The following is a 10,902-nucleotide window of genomic DNA, read 5'->3' as shown; positions in this document are numbered from 1 at the left end:
TGGAATCCATTCTTCCCTCAAATACTGCCAGTGGCACTGGCGACAACAAAACCCCAAAGCATAATACCACATTACTTTACAGTTGTCAGGGTGTCCTTTTTATGAAATGTGTCAAGAATAATTTATACATATGTGACCATAATATAAGACCATAATCATATATTAAGTTCACAATGTGTACTTAATATAGTTTGACCCTCATGCATATGCACAACTTACTGATGCAACCCAGACACACACATCAAATGATTTAAACTAGAATATTACAAAGCAATCAGTGTAATTTTATTGTGCACCTTAACTTAAACTTACCTAAGCATACATTATATAAGACAAACTAACAGATTTTCTTGTCTTGTTTGTGTGTGTTTTATGTTTAATTAACTAAGGGCTACTGCTTCTCAATAAAAAAAGGTGCTCAAACATTTGCATAAAACTATATTTTTTCTCTACCACTACTATTACTTCACTACTAAAAACCATATTTCTTAACTTACATGGGAGGAGACAAACTCCTGAGATTCATTGTTATTTTCATATTGATGATGTATGTTGCTTTATTGCGTTACATTATTGATTTGAATGTGCACATGCAGGTATGTCTACATTAAAGAAATTTATGCATTCCTTACCAATACAACTGTGAATCATCAAGGGAGACTGACAGAAGTTGAAGAATAGTGAATTGCATTTCTGGCATTTCTGGCATAGACAAAATGTTTTTACTTTTGACCATCCCATGAACTAGTGTGACCAGACGTCCTCTTTTTCTTGGACATATCCTCTTTTGAGAATTTAAAAATGCGTTGGGCCAGAAATTGGAGAAGATAAAACCATTTTATGTGTCAATAGAAAAAAGTCAGTGTAAGAATATTTTATTCCAAGTTATTTTGGAGAATTTATATTGGTCCATTCATCATTTATCAAATTCTGATGCCAGATTTGCATTATGTCAAAAAGTGAGAAACAAAAAACAGCATTAATACAGTGAAACAGTGGACCGTGGTAAAATACACAAATCAATCATAAAACCAAGTGGACCAAAAGTTCTGTCCAAATTGATAATCAAATTAGTGTCTCACACAGTTATTTTATCCAGTGAAATAGTGGTTATATTGTAATGAAAATAAAAACTAAAATAAGATGATTTGTCCATGTAGACTATTAAGGTTATTTGGTGGTATAGGTAAATAAGTAAATGTTAATATGCTAATGTAGTTGCATGTTTTTAAAAGCATTTAAGCCCCTCCCACCCTCTCAAAAACACACACACACACACACACACACACACACACTGCTATGGCCCTCCAACTTAGGTCTAGTTAGCTAGTTAGCTCCCCCTGCATGGAGCTTTTAACTATTTTTAATGCATGAATTAGGAGCGGGCTGAGAGTGTGTGGCAGTGGGTTAAACATTTTAAACTAGTGGGCATTAACTGGTGGGCTTTTACTCTGCCTCCAACATCCTGTCAGAAGCACTCACAGAAGCTTAAAAATGACACAGAGCACTTTGTATTGCAGAAGATACAATGCAGTCTTTAGAAATGTGTTGCCCTGAATGCTTTGTAAAGGACATGACTAAGAAGGCAGATATACTGTGGCAGTAACAACTCTGATGTTAAAGCAATAGAACACGAGAGTGAATGTGTTATCATAAAACAGCTGATCCATTACTTTTATACAACAGTTCAGAAAAAGAAATAAATTGAGCCATATACATAGCCTTTAATATGTTTTTATGTTAGCATTTCTTTCCACCAATTATAGTTCCTTTACAAGCAGCTTGTTTATATGTCACAGAAACAAATTTTACCCACTGCACAGCCTCCAGTTTCTACTCCAGCTGCAGGCTGGAACAACACTGACCAACAAATGAAATCTCACCTCACCTTTTTGTTTTGTTTTAGGTCATTCTTGTTTTCATTGGCGAAGGGCATTTACACATTACTTGGTTTAATGATTGTGTTTGTGAAACAAGCATATTGTTATTTTGCGATAACAGCATAGTTAGAACACTTCTTCTGGTTAGAATTAATCAGCTCACATGGCCGGAACTAACTGTTGTACAATACCAACTATATTCTGTTGGTTCATTAGTAGGGGAATGGGGATGAGTAGACAGAGCTAGTTCATTGGTAGGAGTATGGAGAGACAAGGCTGGATTATTGTTGATGTATGGGGATTGCTGTGCCTGAAGCTGCATCTATTGGGTGCTAACAACTAATTTAGCATGAATTCCCTCTCCTGTCTTTCTTTCTTTAGGAAGATGACACAATACTTCACCTGCACTCCACACTCTCAATTCACTGCTACAAAGTTCCACTCTTCTTGGAGGAAGGATCAAACCATTTCATGACAAGTACACTGTAAATAAAATGTATCATATTCAGTGATGGTATGTTCATAATGTAATGTAAAAGGTCTCCATTTTAGCTGAAGGTGGGTATTTTTGCCTGTTTTCCTGTAATTAACAGTTTATCCATTTGTTAACTCATACAGTTAATTAGGTACCATTAGTCACACCTTATATTTATTTGTTGAGGTCTTCTCCAGTAATATAAAGATTATTGTCCTCATTCTTGCATTTGATATGTGTCTTGTATGTCTTGTAGTTTGCTGATATAGTCATGGTGCTTTGGGGTCACTATAGCTTAGTTGACATTTACTCATTTACAGAAACAATTAATTTGGTTTGCTGACACTGTTCACAGTAAAACCTAACCTGATTGTGTAAGTGTAGATAATCTGACTCTTTATGAACTTCTGAACCATTAAATGAGATGCTCTGACGCCATTTTCATGGAGTTTATCCATGACTAGTATCTAGTTAAAATTAGCATTCAAGCATTACTGACCAATTCTGTAGCTAATTGTTTCTTTTAGATCATGTCAAAGCTTATTATGGCTCAGAAAAAAGAGGAAATGACAAACTCATTTTTGATTCAAGAGTAGCCAATGAAATTCTTGTAGTTGTTATCCACCAATAATCAGTGTATCATGCTTTATGGCTTCATTCATTTGATTCACATTCATTATTTAAGCTTAAACTGCTTTTCAGCTCACATGCAGGGTGTAAATGAAGAGAGGAGGAATGAAGAACTGCCATATATAATTATGCAATAAAGAAAGTATTCTAATGGCTTCATTGATTTTAAAAAAGTAATTATGTCAAAATCCCACAGTGTGAGGAGCTTGGAGGTGGTGCTGGATGTCACATCCGTGTCGCCATGCCTGCCCCTTGGGCGGTCCCGAGCCGCAGCCCGCAGGCTCTCATGAGGACTGTTAAGTTGACAGTCACGTTCATGTCATGCTTCACGGACTCTTAAGTTGATGTTCACGTTCATGTCTCGTTTCAAGGACTCTTATGTTGATATACATGTTCATGTCTTCCTTCACAGTTTAGTTATTGTTATGTGTGTGTCCTCTATATTCATTGTTTTGGTTAATACGTTTCACCTGAGGCTGGGGTATTTAAGGGGCTAGCGCTAGCTGCCCATTGCCGACAATTGAGCCTAACTCACTGAACAGATTCATGGTATCGAGCTCAGGTAGCGCTGTGAACGTACCAAAGGTACTCATGGTAGCGAGCTGAATGTACCTAAGGTATTCATGGTAGCGAGCTTAACGTACCTCAGGTATTCATGGTAGTGAGCTGAACCTACTAAACACAGTCAAGGTAGTTAAGGTGTTCATGGTGCTGTCTGCATAGACGAAGCCGAACTAGCCAAGGGCGTCAAGGTTCAAGTTCACGGTCCTATTCCATGAGGCCGTCAGAGAGAGGCTTCCTCTCCATTCAGGTACACGTTAGTTGTACCGTTCATGGGCGAGCCTTGTTACCAAGTCGGTTTTGCCTTTTGGGTTCTACAGCTGATCTTTCAGCTCTCAAGTAACGTAAGTTCCCTAGCGCCTGACGAGCATAGTTTTGGTTATTTTTAGTTTCACCAGGCACTGCCTGTAGGTTTTGGTTAGCGTTATTCTTCCTACTCATTCCCGGCATGCTAGCCTAGCGCCCAGTTACTCGCCAGCTTCAGATGTGCATCTTTGTTTTGCCCAAGTTCCTTTGTCACGTTATATTTTAGTTAATCATTTGTCCCTGTAATATTGCTTCGCTTTCTTGTGTTTACCCCTGTTTTGTTTTGTAATAAAACATTCTCGCATCGAGCCATCCCCTGCGACTGTTCACCCTCATAGTCAAGACCTAGCCAGTCATGACACTGGACATAAATGCAGGTTTTTTAATGCAAAGAAAACTAAACAAAACAAACAGAACAAAATAAATACAAACAAGGGAACAAACCAGAGAGAGAAAAAACAAACTGACATGATCCCATACAAACCAGACAAATTGGGTATAAACAAAGACTGGACTGAAGGTTGGGCACAGGACTGGACTGGGGACTCGACACAAGACCGGCCCAGGGACTGGACATTAGACCTAACTGGAGACTGGACAGGGGCTATGACAAGGCTGGACATAGGAACAGGAACCAAGACAGTAATGAGGACAAGTGATGGGTACAGGGATGTAACCAAAAGCAGAAACAGGCACAGGGACAGGAACCAGAACAGGGACAGACATAAGGACAAACATAGAGTTAGGCCCAAGAATGGTAAAAGGTTGAAGCGCAGTCCGAGGTGCCAGCCTGGGCACAGTCCTGGTGGCCGATGCCGTGGTTCATCGCCTAGAAGTCGTCCTGGGAACAGACAGCCTGGGGGGCGAAACTGGAGGGGTCCGCCGAGTCAGAGGCAAATTATCTGGGAGCCAGCACAGGAGCAGACAACCTGGGCACCACTGGAACTGACGCGGCAGGTGCTGCTGACACTGGAACAAAAATAACAAACCTGGGACTGGGAGGAGCAGCCTGACTAGTAAACGAGGCCAACAGAACCTGAGAAAGCAGCTGCCTAGAACTGCCTAGAACTGGGATCGCCTAGGAGCATGAGCAGAAAGCGAATGTAACACGCTTACAGTGAGGAAAATAAGTATTTGAACACCCTGCGACTTTACCACTTAGAAATCATGGAGGGGTCTGAAATTTTCATCTTCGGTGCATGTCCACTGTGAGAGACATAATCTAAAAAAAAATCCGGAAATCACAATGTATGATTTTTTAATAATTTATTTGTGTGTTACTGCTGCAAAAACTTATTTGAACACCTGCCAATCAGCAACAATTCTGGCCCTCAAAGACCAGGAATCAGCCCAGAACTACACTGGAGAAGCTGGTCAATGACCTGAAGAGAGCTGGCACCACTGTTTCCAAGGTTATTGTGGGTAATACACAAAGATGTCATAGTTTAAAGTCATGCATGGCATGGAAGGTTCCCCTGCTTAAATCAGCACATGTCCAAGCACATGACCGTCTTAAGTTTGCCCATGATCATTTGGATGATCCAGAGGAGTCATGGGAGAAAGTTCTGTGGTCAGATGAGACCAAAATAGAACTTTTTGGTCTTAATTCCACTCGCCATGTTTGGAGGACGAAGAATGATGAGTACCATCCCAAAAACACCATCCCTACTGTGAAGCATGGGGGTGGAAGCATCATGCTTTGGGGGTGTTTTTCTGCACATGGGACAGGACAACTGCACTGTATTAAGGAGAGGATGACCGGGGCCATGTATTGCAAGATTTTGGGGAACAACCTGGTCTTTCAACATGACAATGACCCAAAGCACACAGCTAGGATAACCATGGAGTGGCTCCGTAAGAAGCATATCAAGGTTCTAGAGTGGCCTAGCCAGTCTCCAGACCTAAACCCTATAGAAAATCTTTGGAGGGAGCTCAAACTCTGTGTTTCTCAGCGACACCCCAGAAACCTGGCTGATCTGGAGAAGATCTGTGTGGAGGAATGGGCCAAAATCCCTGCTGCAGTGTGTGCAAACCTGATGAAATACTACAGGAAACGTTTGACCTCTGTAATTGCAAACAAAGGCTACTGTACCAAATATTAACATTGATTTTCACAGGTGTTCAAATACTTATTTGCAGCAGTAACACACAAATAAATTATTAAAAAAATCATACATTGTGATTTCCGGATTTTTTTTTAAGATTATGTCTCTCACAGTGGACATGCACCTAAGATGACAATTTCAGACCCCTCCATGATTTCTAAGTGGGAGAACTTGCAGTCGCAGGGTGTTCAAATACTTATTTTCCTTACTGTACCTCCTATAATCCTTGACTAGGAACTCTTGCCAACCTGAACATGCCACCAACGCATGTGGAATCACGGAGAGTCAAGGAGATTCCTAGAGATTCAGTTCACCGCAAGGAGTGGCCGTCTTGGAGTTCCTTAAATGTTCCCAGTTCCAGGTGCAACACATGAACAATGAATGAACACGAATGAACGGGAATCAACACAAATGAGCCGCAACGAACACAAAACCAGGAAGTGGGGCAGAAGTCTTTATTTGGGCCTGTGGGCGGCCCAAATAAAGGCGGCCCAAATAAAGGCGGCCCACAGGTCCTCCCCTGGGGCCGTCCTGAGGGACTGACACTGCTGACTTATTTCTCTGTTGACTTATTGTTTCATTGCAAACTGACTTTTCATGCATTAATAATGCCATGCTCACAGGGTAGTGAATAATTTAGCTTTGCTGCTTTCTAAGTTGGTCGTTTTGTGTAACTCCTTGACACAGTAGGACGCAATGTCCATCCCCTTGAACTGTGTTGTCCATGCTGTTCATGTATACTTATTTGTATACATGGATTGTATAGACCCTGGAGTCAATAGTACATTTTGAAAGTGCATGTTTAGAAAGGCCAGAGATTAGGCCAGAGGAGAGATTAGGCTTATTTTGCATTAATGAGAGTGGAACACTTCTAGTTTGGTCATCTGCCATCCGCTCTAGTTTCTGCACTGTTGTTTGATCAGTGTACCACCGTGCAAGCTTTTTTTGCTTTGTCATTTAAGCTGTGCCACCTTGTCTAAGGTGGATTGAATGTTTTTTTTCTATTTAGCTATGTTTGGTCTGATGGCGTGTAAGCTAAGGTCAATAAGTCTGGGAGGTTTTCAGTAAACTGGTGGTCATTGAGGTTATTGAAAGCTTTAGACAGTGGCAGGGGGACAAATGAACAACGATGTAGCTCATTGGAGATTAGGTAATGGTCTGATACTACTAGACTTTCAGGTAGAATATTTAGATCATCAAGGCCAACACCCAGGGTCAAGACTAAATCCAGGATATGATTACAGTAATGTGTGGCTCCAGTTAATGCAGTCTATCTAATCTAATGATAATGCAAATGCCTTTGTTAATGGATTGATGGCTTTTTCAAAATTAATATTAAAATCTCCTACTATTATAACTTCTGCAAAGTCTGTGGCAAAAATCACTAAATTCTTTAAATTAAGTAGGGCCCTGGAGGCCAATAAATATTAATTAGTGTGAATGCATTCTTTGTGACCAGATTAAATATATTAAGGTAAAGAATCTTAAAAGAAATGTTGTTTCCAAACAATATCTAGTGTATTCTGGAAAAAGTATGCATACTCTACCTCCTCTGCTTGATAATATAGCATGGTCCTTGACCACGTTCTTAATTCACACACAAACGCTATTGAGATGTGGTCTGGCCAGAACATTCCCTCAAGGTGCCGATTTCAGTGTGGTCCCAAAACCCACAAAGCATGTTCACAGAATTACTGTCCACTGCAGTCACTCAAAGACTGTAATAAATAAAAAAAAAAAAAAAAAAAAAAAAAAAAAAAAAGACCACTTGCACTTACCATATGTGTTGTAAATGTATTCCAACAATGTTAATATGTATTTAGGCAGCACTACTTGTTGCCCTTAACTTTGTTAAGTACAAGCATGTATGCTCTGAATGCCACTAAAGATTGTGGACCTAAATAAAATAGCAGGGTTTTTTGGCAAATAAATTGAATTTCACAACACAAAAAAAAATAAATTCCACACAAGCTCTGCATTTCGGTAGAAAGAAAAATAGACAAGCCTGTACAGAAGAAGGGTGCCAATATTTTGGTTTCCTCAAATCACATGATGTTATTACATGCCACTGGTGTACAATATCAATACATTCGAGTAATGAAAAACTAGCCCAATTGGAACATGCAAGACATATACAAGGCTATGTAAAGCCAACATAGTATTTGGATTTGTTGTAATTCTGCAGATGATTGCTTTTGAGAATGCTTTTCTTAATGTCTACAATGTCCAAGTTTACCTGATAGATTTAAAGATCTCACACTTTGTCTGGGTTTTTGTTTCTTACCAAACCCAACTAAATGGGAAGGGGAGGTAAAAGTCATGGATGTCAGGTGTGATCAGTGTGTGGAGTTAGTCTTTTGAACATAGCAAACATGTTCATTGTGATTAGAAGCATCTGACAAACTGCATGTAAACAAAATTTTGTAGACAGAACAGGTTGTCTAGTTATTTGATATAAAATGTGTAAAAAAAAAAGTGATACAAGGTTGTGAAGATATATATAAGAGTGAAATATGCTTCTTGTGGAGAAACACATTCACAACACGTCGCTCATGAGTAGGGATAAATTCACTGCAATTATACTACAATACATACTTTGCTCTTAAAATGAGACAATTAACACTACTAATAAACAATACTTACATATCCATTTTTAGAATAGGGATCACTGAGGTAAGGGAACAAAGCAACAATTCCTTTTGCATTAATTTCTCAAATGTGTCGTGGAGGAGATGTCCTGGCAAATGTAAACGTTTGTATTTAGCCCACGATCACTACAAAATTATTGAGTGCCAACTCATTGTTCCTAAATGCATCAAGGGGAAAAAACACCTCATCTTACCCATGCTTTTCAGCCATATCAGCTGCAAGGATATTGATCCTTGTAGCGCTGTCAGTAAGGCTCTTGGTTTTGTTGTACTCACGGATGACCACCTCCCCACCAGGTTTTGTCTGCATGTTATCAACCAGCTGCAGAACAAAAAGTAATCAAAACTACACAACATTAATATATCCTTCTCTGGTACAATCTTGTATAAACAAAGATTATATAAACTGACATGCCAATGTTTGGTGGATCATTCTGAGCACAGCCGTGACACTAACATGGTGGTGGAGTGTTAGCAGGTGTTATGCTGAGCTGCTGATTCTTTTTTTTAATCCCTCAGTTTTATTTCAGGACTGAGAATAGTCCACCAACCAATAATATCCAGACAACAGCATCCTATGACTGATTAAGCAGTATAGGATGACTAACTCAAATTGCACAAAAACAGATAAAAAACAGATAAAAAAAAAGACAAAAACAGCTACTGTCTCAGATTTTACATCTACAAGGTTGACCAACAAAGTACGTGTATCTAAGAGTGGACAATTAGCCAAGAGTGTTTAAAATTCATAGCAGCTCTGCACAACACAGACCATCACGTCAGTGTCACTGTATTGCTGAGAATGAGCCAGCACCCAAACAATACCTGCTCTACGGTTGTAACATACAGGAAAACTGCTGCCTTTCTACTGTGCTCCAATCCATTTTTATTTCCTTACTTCCTGAACTTGCAGATTCTGAAGTAAGCAAGGAATATTCTGTAAACATCACATACAACATCCCAAAACATTGCATAATATTACCCCATGGGCTTGTCTCGGGAAAGGAGAGAGAGTTCCGTTCCCAGGTCTAGCTCTGTTAGATTGTGTATCCAACGTGCTTTGCCCGTGAAACCCTAGGAGACTGGTTATGCTTTCCCATAATTTTCAATGTACCTTACAGAGATGTTGAGTTGATCCAGATGTGTCATCATGTGTACTATATGTGTTTAAGCAAAGGTAGGGGCTGATTTTCACCCCTTATAAATGACACTGGGGCTAGGTGATGTCATGATCCACTGGGTCAGACAATGAGAGAGAACACTCGCATGGGATGGACCAAAGCGAGAGAGTTTATTAACTCAAATAGGTCAGAAAACAAGAAAAAAGCAGCAACAGATTAACTGGGTTAATGATAAACAAAAGACAAACGTGACAACCAAACAGGGCAAACAAAAGAGCACACCTGTGGCTGGTGAGGGACGAGGGCTAGGCTAGCGTGCCAGGGCTGAGCCAGAATGATACCAAAAACCTAAACCTACAGGCAGTGCCTGGGGAAAAAAACAGTAACAACCAAAAGACAGCGCAAGTCAGGCGCTAAGGAAACTTACTGGACCTCTGGACGGGGGATTCGCTGCCGAACCCAAACGACAGAACTGATACAATGACAGGGCTAGCTTACCCGAGCACAGGCGATGACTAGAGCGCGCACCAGAGCTAACTTCCTTGACGTGAGCTTCACGAACGAAGCGAGAAGAGTTCAGCGCACTCCCATGAAAAAGCCCCTAATAATCCTTACAGTGCTCTATGACCGAAGGTGAGCAGACCGTAGCGGTTCGGCAGCCGCACTTGAGTCCCTAGAGAGAGGAGGTTTAGCTTACATTAGCAGAGGTCGTTGGAGAGCCCAACGGATAACACCAGCACTACGAGACACCAGATCCAACCCAGTGTTGACCTGAGATAACCAGAGCTACTAAGAGTTAACTAAAGTCAATTCTCGCCACTGTCTGCTTGCGCTAGCCCTCCTTAAATACACCAGCCCACAGGTGAAACACATCAACAGAACGTGAAGTCAACACACAGGAAAGCAACTGAACAGTGAAGCGAGAACAAAACATGACTGTCAACATAAAAGTCCTCTTCATAATTAGAATCCGTGACATGACCGTGATAGAACGGCTCAAAGTCTCAGAGAGCCCCTGTGAGCCGCGGCACGAGACCGCGGCGGGCGTGACAGGTGATCGATGTCCCACATATGGAAACTGTTACAACAGGTGATGTGTCTTCACCAACATCAAATCTACCTTGTGCTAGGGAATAAAACATTAGGCTTTTCTTTGTCTGGAGAATAAGCAGAGGG

General features: G+C 40.5%; 1 protein-coding gene across 1 annotated transcript in view; it reads left to right on the top strand.

Annotated features, from left to right (window-relative positions):
* The window catches only part of plpp4 (phospholipid phosphatase 4), a 114,356-nt gene extending 112,011 nt beyond the window's left edge, over positions 1-2,345 (top strand). The window contains exon 7 of the mRNA XM_072677532.1: positions 2,262-2,345. Coding sequence (XP_072533633.1) covers positions 2,262-2,269 — 8 coding nt within the window. The 3' untranslated portion in view covers positions 2,270-2,345. The remainder of the gene's footprint in view (positions 1-2,261) is intronic.
* The last annotated feature ends 8,557 nt before the right edge of the window (positions 2,346-10,902 follow it).

Source organism: Salminus brasiliensis, chromosome 4 (assembly GCF_030463535.1).
Source record: "Salminus brasiliensis chromosome 4, fSalBra1.hap2, whole genome shotgun sequence".
NCBI classification, from domain to species: Eukaryota; Metazoa; Chordata; class Actinopteri; order Characiformes; family Bryconidae; genus Salminus; species Salminus brasiliensis.
This window is presented reverse-complemented; position numbering and strand designations above follow the sequence as displayed.